Below are 16296 nucleotides of genomic sequence, written 5' to 3'. Positions count from 1 at the left end.
CTTGACAACTCTATTGACCTGCATTGCCTCCTTCAGGGTACAATGGACGTGAACACCCAGTTCTCTCTGTACATCAATTCTCCCCAGGGCTTTTCCATTTATCGTATAGTTCGCTCTTGAATTGGATCTTCCAAAATGCATCACCTCCCATTTGCCCGGAGTGAACTTCATCTGCCTTTTCTCTGCTCAACTCTCCAAACTATCTATATTCTCTGACAGTCCCCTTCACTATCTGCTACTCCAACAATCTTAGTGTCACCTGCAAACTTGCTAATCAGATCCCCTATACCTTCCTCCAAATCATTTACATATATCACAAACAACAGTGGTCCCAGTATGGATTCTCCATTTTGAGAAACTTCCTTCCACTACTACTCTCTGTTTCCTGTTTTTTTTTAGTTTAGATTAGATTCCCTACAGTGTGGAAACAGGCCCTTCGGCCCAACACGTCCGCACCGACCGTCCAAAGAGTGACCCACCCAGACCCATTTCCCTCGGACTACTGCACCTAACATGAGGAGCAATTTAGCATGGCCAATTCACCTGACGTACACATCTTTGGACTGTGGGAGGAAACCAGAGCACCTGGAGGAAACCCACGCAGACACGGGGAGAATGTGCAGCCAGTTCTCTATCCATTTAGCTCGTACACCCTGGACCCCATGCAACTTCACCTTCTTCAACATCCTACCATGGGGAACCATAGGTCAGTGAGACAGTCTCCCACTTTGCACAAATCCACAGATGTTAGTCAGAAGGAGTTTACAGGCTGGATAGAGCTAGCACTATAGTTCTGGATGTTAACACCGGCTGGGGCAGTGTCTGTGGTCTGTCTGGTTTCATTCCTTTTTTTTAGGCTTTGTAGTGGTTTAATATGATGAAGTAAGTAGCTCACGAAGCCATGTCAGGGAAATGGCTATGGAGTCACACCTAGCCTAGACCAAGTAAGGTTGGCAGATTTCTCTCCCTGAAGACATTCTTAGACCAAATGGATTTTTACAGCAATCATCCGATCCAAGTTAATTAACTGAATTTAAATTCCATGGTGGGAGTTGACCCCGTGTCCACATGCTATTCACCCGTACCTTTAAGTTATTAGCCCAGTGACAAAACCTAAGGGCCAGTGTATCTTGGTAATTTTTACTGCACACTTTCCCAGGACATTGCACTTAGCTTTACAAAAAATAAAAGCAGACAGAGAATGTGGGAGGAGCTCAGCATATCTCTCAGCATCTGTGGAGGAAGAGAAACAGCATTGGGTCCAGAAGTTCTTTGCTCAGTTTTTCCCGTGTTCTTGGTGTTTGTTTCACATTTCCTGCATCTGCAGTCTTTCACTTTTTATTAAAATGGGAGATGGTTTCCAGGATTATTTGGGGGAAGGAGGGAGCAGGTGATGGGGTAAGATGGGAGAAAGTTAGAGAGGAAAACTCGAGGCAGGATCGCACTTGTCCCCTTCCATCTATGCCTGAAAGACAGTAGAAATATCCAGATGAAGATAGAGTAAGATGAGGTAGAGAGCCACCCATCATGATCGGTTTGTTACAGGTAGTTATTTAGTAGGGAAAATTCAAAGCAATATGTAAACTGACACTCACAGCACACTCTATTTTGGGAGAGTTTCATATGTGCTTGGACAGTATGTAATGAAGAAGTATTCGAGTAAAGAATGACTTCCTCTGATTTGAATTTTTTGGCGACTGGATAAAAAACTCCAAACATGTACCCCCTTCGTCTTTGAGAATTCCTTTTCAATATCATCATTGTTTTTGTTCCATCGATTTGTTTCAAAGTACTTTTTCCAATCGTTGAATGGAATTGGGTAAAACCAGTTGTCAGACAAGAACATAATCCCTTTGCATTCTTTGTTGAAGAGGTTTTGAAGATTGTCAGTTCCACACCATTTCTTCACCATCCGGGTTATCAGTCTAGGACCCTGATGGCCCCAAGCTGCTCCATTGAATTTCTCAACAAAATCCCTCAAGCAACTCTCGACATAAGAATGAGAGCGGTTAAATCCCAAAGCTGCATTATTTGCGAAACGTACTGATTCTGCACCGATAAAATTTTGGAATTCCAAGGGTTTGAGTGAAATGATATCCGTGTCCAGATAGATGCCCCCATACTTCCACAGCAAGGCTAGCCGACAGCCATCAGCGAGTACATGGAACCAGTAACTTTCCTTGCTGGGATCTACCTGTAAAATAACAGAATAGAGGTTCATCAATTACGGGTTTGATGTTTTAAATCACTCCTCCCTCCAAATATTGTCCTCTCCGTCCGCACAATGCTCATTGGTTGAGCACCATTTCCTGAGAGCACTTTGTAACAGGCGGCAAGGTGGGTCTTGAGGAGATGGGAACCTAGGCTGGTTCAGTCTTAAACCTGCACACTCTTTCAATGGAGAAAGGCTGCAGCCACTTTCCCCATTGCCCCTGGCACGGTCTCCAACTTCCACCACAAGAGCCAGTGTCCTGGGAACCACACCACAGTCACACGTCAAATAAAACTTTAGTTCAAACAGATAGAAAACTACCTGCTCAGGCTCGAGATTGAGTGAGAATCCAGTGTGGATTTCTGACCACATTCCTGCCAAAAAGGATCAAGTTTCCAGTGAATAGCTGAAAGAATGACACATCTCCCTCATAATTGCATACATTTCAATCATGAGTTTGGTGCTGGAAAAGCACAGCAGGTCAGGAAGCGTCTGAGGAGCAGGAGAATCGAGGCTTCGGGCAAAGGCCCTTCATCAGGAATGAGGCTTCTGGGCCAGCGAGCTGTGAGATAAATGGGAGAGGGGTTGGGGCTGGGGGGAAGGTAGCTGAGAATATGATAGGTAGATGTAGGTGGGGGTGAATGTGATAGGTCGGAGAGGAGGGTGGAGCGGATAGATGGGAAAGATGATGGACAGGTCAAGAGGGAGGTGCCCAGTTGGACGCTTGGGATTGGGATAAGTTGGCAGAAGAGAAATGAGGAAACTGGTGAAATCTGTATTAATCCCATGTAGATGTAGGATTCCAATGCAGAAGATTAGGAGTTCTTCCTCCAGGCATCGAATGGTTAGGGTTTGGCAATGGAGAAGGCCCAGGATCTGGTGGAGGATGATGTGATATATACAGATGTTGGTGGGGTGAAAGGTAAGGACTAGGGGGGTTCTGTCCTTGTTGTGTTGGGAGGAGTGGGGTCCTATGACAGAGGAGCAGGAGATGGAGGAGATGCACAGGAGGGCATCATCGATCAAGTGGTTAGGGCAATTGTGGTCTTTGATAAAAGGCCATCTAGGATTTTCTCTGGTGGAATTGTCATCCTGGGAAAAGATGTGGTTGAGGCAGAGGAATTGGGAATAAGGGATGGCATTTTTATCAGTGGCAGGGTGGAAGGAGGTATAGTCCAGGCAGCTGTGTGAGTCCGTGGGTTGGTAGTAGATGTCCGTGGTTAGTCAGTCACCTGAGATGGAGATGGAGAGGTCCAGGAAGGGAATGGAAGTCTCCAAGATGGTCCAGGTGAATTTGAGGTTGGGGTAAAAGGTGTTAATGAAGTCGATGAACTGTTAAACCTCCTTGTGGGAGCATTAGGTAGCACTGATACAGTAATTGATGCAGGGGAGGAAAAGGTGGGGGATGGTCGCATCATCGCATCATCCTCTGCCACTTCTGTCACCTACAAACAGACCCCGTCACGAGGGATATATTTCCTTCCCCACCTCTATCAGCGATCTGGAGAGACCATTCTCCCTGTGTCTCCCTTGTCAGATCCATGCACCCTGCCCCCTCCCCACCCCCAACACCAGACTTCACCCCACTCCCGGCTTCTTCCCTAGCCACTACTGCAGGAAGTGCAAAACCTGCACCCACACCTCACCTCCATCCAAGGCCACAAAGCCCTACACATCCAACAGAAATTTACTTGTACATCCATCAATGTCATCTACTGTATCCGTTGCACCCGATGTGATCTCCTCTCCTCTGGGAGAGAGCACACCAACTTGTGGATCATTTCAGGGAACATTTCCAGGACACCTGCACCAATCAACCCCACCGCCCTGTGGCTTAACACTTCAACTCCCCCTCCCACTCCAGCAAGGACTATGAAGTTCTGGTTCTCCTCCATCGCCAAACCCTAACCACCTGCCACCTGGAGGAAGAATGCCTCATCTTCCAGTTGGGACCCTGCAACCACATGGGACTAATTGGATTTCCCCAGTTTCCTCATTTTCCTCTCCCCTCCCTTATCCCAGTTCCAAGCCTCCAACTTGGCACCACCTCTTGATCTGCCCACTGTCTTTCCCATCTATCCATTCCACCCTTCTCTCTAACCGATCACCTTCTTCCCCACCTTCATCTGCCTATTGCATTCCCAGCAATCTTCCCTCCAGCCCCAGCCCCTCTCCCATTTATCTCTCAGCCATTCCGGCCCACAAGCCTCCTTCCTGATCAAGGGCTTATGCCTAAAACGTCAATTCTCCTGCTCCTCAGATGCTGCCTGACCTGCTGTTCTTTCCCAGCACCACACTCTCAACTCTGACCTCCAGCACCCGCAGTCCTCACTTTCTCCTCCATCTCAATCATGTCCCCCTTCAATCTCCTTGCTCCAGCAAAACAACAGCAGTCTGTCCAATCTTTCTTCATCACTGAAACTCTCCAGACCAGGCAACATCCTGGTCAATCTCCTTTGCACTCTATCCAGTGAAATCACATCACACCATGGTTATGTTGAATGGCTTAAGGGAGCGAGTGTCCTTTCCTGCTCCTATTTCTGATTTTCTTACATCATTTCAAGCTTTCTTGAGAAAACAGACTTCACATTTGGGTCTTTATACTCATGTCTGTCTAAGTGTAAATATCTTGTACCTACTTCCCAGTGGAAAACATCCAGTTTTCCTTTGATCTCTGACAAACAATCCCCCAATGCTCACTGTCAGACTGACTTCAGATTAATCTGTTCATTTTGCCCAAGGTTTAAATTCACAGCCCCAGAACACAAGGCTCATATGTCTACATCAACCCTCACCCTCGACAGTGAACTTAAAGGGGAACAGCATGGCTCCGAATTCAGCCCTGAAAAACTCTACAAATACAGTTCTAGTGAAGAGAAAACTGTCGATTTCCACTTTATAAACAAGGCAGATTGTCAGATTATTGACTAGAAACTTAAACTGGATCATAAACCATCAGTGGGTTTCATCCCAACACTCAAGTATTTAAGTAGCTGGGATTTTCCAATTTGTATCGTTCGAATGTCAGGGTGACTGCTCATTTCAGACACTAAAAGATTACTCTTTTCACCAGGGCTGCCACCAGGAAACTCCCATGTCTTCATCAAGATCCAATATTGGAAAAGGTTGACAAATAATAGAAGACAGTGGAGGATTTTTGGAGAAACACTGGCCTGCAGCCGATAGAATAATTAAAACTGCACAACTCTAAAACTCAATGATTCCTCTCCAGGGTTTATTGGGAACCAATACCATTTTACAAATGATAAAAATCAAACTGCAACAGTTGTTAACATGTTAAGATTGGCATGCTGTCATTAACTTGAATGTGAGCAGCAGTGTAATAATTCCAATGAATGAAGTGAGATTGGCTTGAAGTGGAATGCGTGCTAAATGTGAAATTCTAAATGATGACTGTTCTGGGTTGATTGATAAACTGGGACAGTGAAAGGAGCTGAGAAAATACCAGAGACTGACGGTAATTCCTTCCTCCACACTTTGAAAGAACTGCATATATTTGAACAGCTGCCTGATCACAGTGACCGTGCTGGTTTGTGTGATTTTAAGTTAATTACACTGGACGTGAGCCAATGATCTGCCATTAGTGTGAAATTGCTCCTGGCTGCATTTCCAAGCCCATTATCTCTTCTGGTAGGTGATTGGAAGCCAGCATTGTCCTACCCTTAGAGAACCTGGGGGAATCTGGAATCAATGGTGTGTCCCCAGAATCACCAGCAGCAGGAGGACTATCTCCAGGTGAACTTGCTCTAGGTTAAAAGCTGCCAAGCTTGAGGAACAGTTGGAAATGCTTTATATTACATGGCAAGAGGAGGTGGCATAGGAGAGCTCAGTGTAGGACATGGTCATCCTGTTCCCAGTGAGAGGGGGTGAGGCTGACAGATAAAGCAGACAAAAGGAATGGAATTCAACAGCGGTAGAGCAGGAACCCCCTCAGATGTTGGAAATAATCCTGATAGATTTACAGGGACGGATATCAATGATGTAGATGGCAAAGGTAACTCTCACAAGGAAGATCATGGGCAAAGTCACTGCATTGTGGTATAGCCAGATGTGGTATAGACAGTGTGTGTACACAGAGTTAAATAGAAATTCTAATTTTGGAAAAAACAACCTTTCCTGTAGGTACAACTGGGACCCAAATGGTTTGTTTCTTCCCAATGTGTACTCACCAAACTGATTGAGTCTCAATCCCTCTCTCACTCATGAATTGATTTCAATCCTGACTTTCTGCGGACTCTGAATCTCCATTTAACAGATAAAGAAAAGAATTGATCCTAGTTCTTCTGCATCTCTATGTCTTCGATGAACGAGGTCAGTCACCAGTTAAAACTGCTACCATTCTCCCAGGAATGGTTCCCTGAGATCTACTGCCTAAGCCACACCTTCTGTGTTTGACATTTTGTTGGGTAAGTGTGAGTTATGTCATGTTTTTCCATGATTCACACCTCAAGATCCAGCAGGATTTCTCACCAATTCTTACCCAACACGTCTGATTAACACCCTAACCTGCCATTTGTGGTGTTCACTTGTGTGTCTGTATCCCTCTCTTAGCACACACCATTCCTGGATCAACTAAGCAGGTATCAGTCAAAGCCCTGTTGAGTCTGTGCTAACTTATAAAGCCATTGTGCATCTGAACAAGCAACTACCTGTTCAGGTAGCCTGGTATATTTCCTGACATTTTCTCTGACAGACCAGAGAAATGAAACTGGTGCAATGCTTTGTGGGCAGAGACCAGGAGACCCTGCTGGATGGTGTGGTACACATGGAGGACATCCTCTTGACCAGGATCAGCAGCGGTGGACATGACACCAGCCCATAACAGCTTGGTTCTAAATAGCCACCCGGGTCAGTACAGGGGTCTCAGCCATCTGGAGGAATATCCAGCAATGGAGGAAACAATAACTTTCTTCATTTAGGGTAGGAGCTAGCATCTACTCTCCAATACCTCACACTCACTCTTTCTCTGCTCGTGTGACCACCTCCAAACGGGACTTAGACATTCTCACTATTGGCTGCACCCACTCAGTCTCACCCACCCTAACTCACTGGCACCACTAACCCTGTATATCCTCTTTGCTACCCACTCACTCACTCAGGGCACCTCCCCACCTGCACCAATATAATAACTGTGCCACCCACTTTCATCCTCCATGGTACCTGCCTGTGTCTCATTCCAGAAGGAAAACGGTCCACAGTAGGGCAGAAAGGGTCCAGTTGGATGGTGGATTGTCCAATATTTAGCTCCTCACTCCGTTATGTGGATAGATCCCAGTCTCTGACTGCGCAGAGTACTGACTGACCATATCCAAGACCCTGGACTGATATTGGAGGCTGTCCCTGACTTAATGTGCGAAGACCCCTGAGCAAAGGCCATTCCCCCTTTACTGAAGGTCTGCTGACAAGCTTTCTAGCTCTGTGCCTACACTGAATGGCAAGGCAAGACAGAAGTAATGTGTGCCTGGTATCTCTGTCTGAGAGGGCACATGGTGGGTCAGTGGTCAACACAGCTGCCTCACAGCGCCTGGGATATGGGTTTGATTCCTGCCTCAGGCAACTGTCTGTGTGGAGTTTGCACATTCTCCCCGTGTCTGCGTGGGTTTCCTCCAGGTGCTCCGGTTTCCTCCCACAATCCAAACATGTGCCGGCTAAGTGAATTGGCTCTGCTAAATTGCCCATAGTGTTCAGGGATGTGTAGATTAGGTGCATTTTAGTCAGGAGAAATGTAGAGTATTAGGGAAGGGGAATGGGTCTGGCTGGGATCCTCTTCAGAGTGTCAGTGTGGACTTGTTCAACCAAATAGCCTGTTTCCATACTGTTAGAATTCTATGATTCTATGAAAAAGGTAAAGCGAGACACTGTGAGCATCTTGAAAGCCAATATTGGTAGATATGGTGTGTGTGTGTGTGTGTGTGTATTCGATACCCATGGATTGTGCCCTGAGATTTTGGAACCTAGGCTCCAACCTAAAAACCTAAAGGTCAGAAGCTCACTTTATCTCTCAATGAATGCACAAAACATGGACTGAGGTGCCACCAGCATTGAATTGGGTCTCACTGGACTTCTCACACGATTGCCTGAAATCTTTCCTTTGCCCACATCATTCAAACCCCAAAACAATTCTGTTCTGAACTTGATTGCAAAACATATCAAAAAAAAGCAAAATAGTGCAGATGCTGGAGATTTGAAGTAGAAATAGAAGTTGATGGAAAAACTCAACAAGTCTGGCAGCAAATGTAGGGAAAGAAATCGAGATCATATTTTGAGTCTGGAATTGGGTTTTCTTCTGAAGAAGTTAAATTGGACTCAAAGTAATCCCATTTTTCTCTCTACACAGATGCTACTTCCTGTTTATATTTTAATTTAAAACCCACAGGACGTCCAATTCAGCATTATCCATCATTGTACACATAGAAACAGGGACTTAGCTTGTCAGTGTAAAGTTTACTATTCATTTTTCAGATTGATGGACATTAGCAGCTTTTACCATTCACAAACTCAAGCAGCCAGTTCCATATAACTCCTTACCTTCTCATACCATCCAGCTAAGGGTGTGTTGTTGAACAATTCTTTAGGATTCAAGGGCAAGATGATGACATTCTTGAATGAAGAAAGCAGACGGATCCCTTTGTACTCAGGTTCCTGATACACAGATATATTCCCATTGAATGCTTTCATGAAGTAATAAACTGGTTTGTTTGGGTTTAGTCTTGCTGCTGATTCGATGCCACACATGGCCAGTGAGGAAGGGTTCAGTTGACTGGACGTCTGTAGAAACATGATTCCCGGCTCTGTGGATGGGTGTGGGTATTTCACACTCACTGTGTAGCTTGATGTTGGTAATTTAATTCGATCAGTGTCAACTGGATTGCCCATGTAGTTTGCCAATGTATTTGGCAACTCACTTAATTTTAAAATGGTCTTATTCAAAGAGGGAATTACAAGCAAGTAGGCAGCAAGGGCAAATACCAGCAGGATGAATAATGCTGCAAATTTTGCAATACCCTTCATCACTGAAGATAGTTCTGTAATGATCACTGTGAGAAGAAAGAATTGTCAATTATAAACAGTTCAGTTCATACAGTCATACTTGAGAATACTTGCAAGCTCAAAAGCAAAGCATTTCAGTAAGTAGCAAATAGAACATAAGAGCAGAGGTAATACAGCCAGAAGAAGACATTTGACCAACCCAGCCTGCTCCACCTTGTAATACAATTATGGCTGATCTTGGGTTTCAATTCCACTTTCCTTCCCACTCCACATTCCCCCCACAATTCCCTGAAAGATGATAAGTCTGACTATTTCAGCATTAGAAATATCAATCATGGAGCACCCTCTGGGATATAAAACTGCAAACGTTCACAATCCATTGAGTGAAGTCCTTATCCTGAGGCTGTTCACCAAAGGCCTTGATTTCCCAAATAGTGGAAATGATTTCTCAGAGTCCATCCCCTTGAATCCTTCAGAATCTTATGTTTCAATGAAACTGTTTTTTATTCTTCTGAACTCAGTGAATATAGCACAGATACAGAGAGCTCTGGAGAAATTCAGCAGGTTCATCATTGAGGCAACATGGTTGCTCAGTGGTTAGCACTGCTGCCTCACAGCACCAGGGACCCGGGTGCGTGTCCCACCTCGGGCGGCTGTCCGTGTGGTGTTTGCACATTCTCCCCGTGTCTGTGTGAGTTTCCTCGGGGTGTTCTGGTTCCTTCCCACAATCCAAAGATGTGCTGGTTAGGTGCATTAGCCATGCTAAATTGCCCATAGTGATAGGTGTGTTAGTCAGAGGTAAAAGTAGGGGAATGGGTCTGGGTGGGTTACTCTTCAGAGAGTCGGTATGGGCTTGCTGGGACAAAGGGCCTGTTTCCGTACTGTAAGGAATCTAATTTAAAATTAAAGGAGAGAGAAATGGAAGCTTGTGTTTTAAATCTTCAGAAGAAAACTCTGGAGAAGAGTCATACTGGACTCAAAACATTAATTGTTTTTCTCTCCACGATGTTGCCGGACCAGCTGAGTTTTTCCAGTACTCTCTCTGTGTACATTCCAGATGTCCAACATCCACAGTACTTTGCCTTAACTCAGACAGCCTAGTAAATCTTTGCTCTACCAACAACAATGCAGTTATGTCCTTCCTTAATAGGGGAGACCAAAGATGGACAAAGTATCCCTGATGTAGTCTCATAAATGTCCTACACAATTGTGGGAAAACTTCCTTACTTTTATATTCCTTTCCGCTTGCAATAAACAGCTCAATTTCATTTATCTTCGATGGCTGTACTAGCATGCCATCTTTTTGTGATTCATCTACCAAGACAGTTAGATCCTTCTGCACTTCAGAGCTTTTGCAAACTCAGTCCATCAAAATAGTATACTGCTTTTGCATTTCTTGTGAGAGGGATTATGTTCTCACGTTCCCACATTATATTCTATTTGCTCCATCCACTCAACCAATCTCTATCCTCTTTCAGGCTCTTATGTCTTTCTGCCAACTTGTTCTCCTCTTATATCTTTCTCATCAGCAACGTTAACGACCATATCTTCAATCTTTTCATCCAAAGTCATTGGCATACTTTGGAAACAGTTGAGACCCCAGCACAAACCCTGCAGCACTCATCACATTTTGCCAAACCAAAAAAAAACCCCTTTCTGCCTTCTCTCTCCTTCCTGTGAACTAACTAATGCCATTATGAAGCACTGCGCACTCTTTAATATGTACAGAAATCATTGAGATAAACGCCTTCTTGGAAATCGAGATACATTCTAGCACATTCACCTTTGTACATGTTGTTTGTTAATTCTTTTAAGAACTCTCTAAACAAAATTTCCCTTTCACAAAATCATGGTGACTAAGTTTCCTGTTATAACCGTACTAATAATACGTTATAGTAACTGGCATGGAGTCTCCTGAGATAACTTGGAGGATGGGGGTGGGGTAACTGGGAAGGCAATAGGTAGGTGCAGGTGGGGTGTAATGGTGATAGGTCAGAGTGGTGGATGATCTGATAGGTGGGGAGGAAGATGGATAGGTAGGATAGTTGAAGATGATGGTGCCGAGTTGGAGGGTTGGATCTGCGATGAGTTGTGGGGAGGGGAAATAATGAAAATTGTGAGGTTGACATTGATTCCGTCTTGTCCCAAGGCAGGAGACGAGGCGATCTTCCTCCAGTCGTGGGGTGGCTTGGATTTGGCACTAGTGGTGGCCCAGGACTTACATGTCCTTGGCAGAGTTGGAGGGGAGTTGAAGTGTTCGGTCATTGGGCGGCAGGCTTGTTGGGTGCGCATGTCCCAGAGATGTTCTCTGAAATGTTTTGTGAGTTGGGGTCCTGTCTCCCCATTGTAGAGGTGACCACTTTGCGAGCAATGGACACAGTAGATGAGTTGTTTGGATGTGCAGGAAAATGTCTACTGGATGTGGAAGGATCCTCTGGGGCATTGGATGAAGGTAAGGGGAGAGTGCGGGTGCAGGTTTTGCATCTCTTGCAGAGGTGAGGGAAAATGCCGGGTGTGGAGGGTAGGTTGGTGGGAGGCTTGGATTTAATGGCACGGTGGCTCAGTGGTTAGCACTGCTGCCTCACAGCATCAGGGACCCCTTCAGTGATCACTCAATAGTAAGGGAATGTTTTTCCCAGAATACTTGCCTTTTTGATAAATGTCTTTATTTCTTTGAGCATGTTATAGTCTACAATACAGAATTAGATCCTATAATAGCCTATGATTCCTAAATTACAACTTCTAAAAAATTGATAAACTTTAAAAAAAAGCTTTTTCTATTAAAGTATATAATAATATTCTGTAAATAATATTCTTAAAGTATATAATAATATTCTATCCTGAGATAATTTAGCTGGTTTGAAAACTCTCAGGAGGCAGAATATTTCATTTTACCCAGTCTGTAGCTGGTAAAAATGACAATGTTAATGATTCAAAATTTCTCTAAATTGAGTGTTAGGTATAGCTCACCTGGAGGTCAGTGGATAGTTAAGAGAATAGAATCATGAATAATAAGTCAAAAACTATATATTTAAAGGCAATTCAAACAAACCAGCAGTTTCAGTCCCATGACAGGGGATTCAAGTTGGGTCACATTCAAGAATGACATTGCTTTGATAGCTCCTGCTCCAAACCTATTGTATGCTGTGAGTGATAATTGAGAAGTTCAGACTATGCTGAGAGACTTTGCCGTCACACTCTCACAAATTCCTCAATCATCTTGTGCACCAACTCTACAGCAGGTGCCTTAACCTTGAAATCAAGGTAGAGTCCACACTCTCACCTTGCGTTCAAGATACAACATTACAGTTATGAGACACTGCCAAGCAGAAAGGTGACAGAACTACACCATGTACATGCACTCCAAAAATAAGAAACTGGAGAAACTTGGCATCATCACTCACAGGAGCCAAACCTCCCCTGGCACCACAATTGAAAACATTATCACACGGGGAAATTGATCATCAACTTATCAGATCGCACACCTCAACTGGAAGAGATTGAAGTTCTCAGCCATGGGCTCAATTTCTGCCCTCCCACCCAAACGGACCCCATTGGTCTTGTGGCAGACATGGAGGAGTTTATCAAACAAATGAGACTCCGGGAATTCTTCCAAGATGTCAGCAGTGATCCTAACGAGACAATCAATAAACCAGAAGAGTCATCAGAGAGATCCGTAGTGGAGCGACCAAAGAAGGAGTCGATTTGGAGCCCTCTGGAGGGCCGCTGCCCTGGGCTTGACGTGTACGCTCAAATCATCAGGAAATGTGTCAAGGCCAGATTCATCAGCCACACTCACAAGGTAGAGCAAAACATCACCTGATCACAATGCAACGCTGTCTATGCTCTCAAAACCACTCGCAATATTGTCATCATACCTGCAGATAAAGGAGGAGCCATCATCATACAGAATAGATTGAACTACTGCAAGGAAGTGTACCAACAACTGAACAACCAGGAACACTACAGGCAACTACTGGCTGATCTGACTGAAGGACACACCCATGAACTAAACAGATTGATCAAGACTTTTGATCCAATTCTTCACTCTTCCCTATGCACTCTCATCCCACGTTCTTCTCACATACAGGACTTCTACTGCCTTACCGAAGATGCACAAATCCAACACACCAGGACATCCCCATCATGTCAGGCAATGGAACCTTGTGTAAGAAACTCTCAGGCTGTATCAAGGGCGTCTTGAAACCCATTGTACAGCAGAGCTCAGCTTCTGTCGTGACACTCCATAGGAAATAACATCTCCATAGGAAATGACATCAACCCAAAGAAACCCACACATATAAATAGAAAGCAGGATTCATCAGCAGTGTTTCATCCAGAGGCTCACTGAAGATGATACCTAGTATGGTGATGAAACATCTGAAAATGAACCTTCCAGCTCAGCGACCAAACCTATATCCACATCCATCACCGTAATCCTTTCGGGAAGGAAACTGCTTTCCTCCCCTGGTCTGGGCTACATGTGACTCCAGACCCACATCAATCTGGTTGACACTTAACTGTTCTCTGGGCAATTAGAGATGGGTAATACATGCCAGCCTAGACAGTGATGCCCTCACATGTAAGTTCATTTCATAAAGACCCATGGCAGTGTGGTTGAATCTTAACTTCTCTCTAAAGCAACCAGGAGAGCCAATCAATTCAAGGATAATGAGATATGAGCACCAGATGCTGATCTTGACAATGATGCTCACAATCCATACAGAAACCATTAGCCACCAGGCATTCCAGCAACACCCACATTCCACAATTAAATTGAAAGATTCAGAATTACATCATTGGCTGTCAGGCGATTATTAACATCATGAAAACACCCACATTCCGGGTTAAAGAGAAGCCTTTCTGACACTCTCTTTGTCTTTGTGGGTTCAGTTGTGAGGGTGGAAAAAGCCTGGAGGAGACCTCTCAGTTTAACCATCCCGTGCAGTTTCTCAGTCAGTGCCACTTCCAGTTCTCTCTGACTCACTGCCCACTGAAACTTCAACACAGTGATAAACTTACTGTTTCATTTTATACTGAATAACCTCACAAATGTCATTCTTTGTCGTATCACACATATCTAGCACATTATTTCAACCATCATTATTCTAATTCTTTACGATTTGTTATGATCTGTTCAACAGCCTCAGAAATTATATTTTGTTGAACTGAAAGAGTATATTTGACAAACCGGATTAACACCGTCAAACACGTTAAACCTGTCTGAACATGTTGATCTTTTCACATTTCAAATGCTGCTCTTCATTCAGAGTGAAACTCAGAATAGCTGGAGATTGAACTATGAAAGATAAACTGCTCTCTGCTCATCTCCGTTGCAGGTGATCAGTTTATGGGTCACTCTGCTGAGATTGTCAGCAATCCAGTGGGATTCTCAATTGCCGTGACTGTAACTTTCTGCCAATTCTTTCAGTTCCCACTCCCCACACTCACACCGCCCTCTCCCCTCACCTGCCCCTCACAGCAGATTCCCCCAACCTAGGATCAGTTCCTTAACCTTAGGGGCGGCACGGTGGCACAGTGGTTAGCGCTGCTGCCTCACAGCGCCAGAGACCTGGGTTCAATTCCCAATTCAGGCCACTGACTGTGTGGAGTTTGCACATTCTCCTCGTGTCCGCGTGGGTTTCCTCCCACAGTCCAAAGATGTGCAGGTCAGGTGAATTGGCCATGCTAAATTGCCCGTAGTGTTAGGTAAAAGGGGTAAATGTAGGAGAATGGGTGGGTTGCGCTTCCGCGGGTTGGTGTGGACTTGTTGGGCCGAAGGGCCTGTTTCCACACTGTAAGCAATCTAATCTAAACCTCATGTAGGAGTTCCTGCCATCCCGTAAACCAATCCCCCTCATCCCAACAGCAGATCCTCCCCACTCTTCAGCAGTTCCTGTGAGTCTGCAAACCCTAGACCCCTGGCCCAGCATCTCATCCATATGCACGGAGCACATCACAGCTCCCCTTGAGATCTAGTCCTCTCCTGGGCAAATTGCTTCAATCAAACTGCAGGAAAGCTGAACCGTGGGAAAAAAGTGAACTTTGACAAAACATAATCTTTGTGAAACCATTGAGACACTGCTGATAAACGGGAGAAATCGTAGCAGAAATTCACATAGATGTTTTTTGTTCTGGGAAAATGAGCTGCAGTTAAAGGTTTGAAGAGTGAAAGAGAGTCAGACAATCAGACAGTGGGGATAACAGACAGTGAGGTGGAGAGGGAGAAAAAGAGAATGAGTAAAGGCATAGAGAACGAGAGAGAGAGATGGAGTGAAAAAGGTGGAGAGATATAGTGAGAGAGTTGGAAAGAGGGAGAGTGTCATCGAGAGAGTGGGGAATGGGTGTGGAAAAGGACTACAATGCAAATACTGTTTCCAAGAAGTAGGAGTATCCCTAATGCTGTTCTCAATCCCAGTCCCAGACAGGTCAGTGTGTGCATGTTCCAATCCCCAGCCTGGATAATTTGAGAGGGCTTGCAGTCAGAAATGTCTGTAAACAACTCACGAAACCCAAAGCTGGCAATGGTTCAACCCCCAATGTGATCATCCAAACCTTTGTGGGAAAAGCTGGAAGAGGAATGAATGATCCGAACAATCTTCCAAAGGAAGGATGTTAGAAATAGTTTTCACTTACCGTGTTGAAAGGTGTTTGTGCTCCAATGTTCATTTGCTGTGTGTAAGGATGTTTCAGCATTCAGGTTACACTGGGTGTGTCAGGATTGAAACAAAGGTTGATGTCACATGTGACTTTCCTGTTGCTGATTTGCCCTTTACAAAACTTTGTGGGATGTTTTATTGAGGCCAGCGACATTATGAACAGGATCAAACAGACAGACAGAATAATGTGAGCAACCCCAATGAAATGTGGAGAATGTGATGATATTTGTAATCAGTAGGCATGGGTTATATTATCAGATATTTTATGGTCAAACCTCCAGGATAGTATCCCATAAGGGTTGATGATCCTACAAAGGAGAGCTTGGAAAGTTTTGTCATGTGACTTTGGAAGAGACCCTGAGGGAACATGGTAATTAGAAATGTTTGTGTAGGGACAGGAGAGAGAGGGAGGAA

General features: G+C 44.6%; 1 protein-coding gene across 1 annotated transcript; it reads right to left on the bottom strand.

Annotated features, from left to right (window-relative positions):
- Nucleotides 1-1023: 1023 nt before the first annotated feature.
- LOC148148369 (lactosylceramide 4-alpha-galactosyltransferase-like) lies at nucleotides 1024-15973 on the bottom strand. Its single transcript, XM_087993892.1, has 3 exons — nucleotides 15860-15973; nucleotides 8762-9270; nucleotides 1024-2194 (listed from the first exon to the last, which is right to left on the bottom strand). The coding sequence occupies exons 2-3, from the start codon at nucleotides 9242-9244 to the stop codon at nucleotides 1604-1606; spliced, it is 1074 nt and encodes a 357-aa protein (XP_087850018.1). The 5' UTR covers nucleotides 9245-9270; nucleotides 15860-15973; the 3' UTR covers nucleotides 1024-1603.
- Between the last annotated feature and the right edge of the window lie 323 nt (nucleotides 15974-16296).

Source organism: Chiloscyllium plagiosum, unplaced genomic scaffold, assembly GCF_037043375.1.
Source record: "Chiloscyllium plagiosum isolate Xiang-an unplaced genomic scaffold, Cpla_swu_hap1 HiC_scaffold_13, whole genome shotgun sequence".
Taxonomy (NCBI): domain Eukaryota; kingdom Metazoa; phylum Chordata; class Chondrichthyes; order Orectolobiformes; family Hemiscylliidae; genus Chiloscyllium; species Chiloscyllium plagiosum.
Note: the sequence above shows the minus strand (reverse complement) of the source record. Positions and strands in the feature narration are given on the sequence as shown.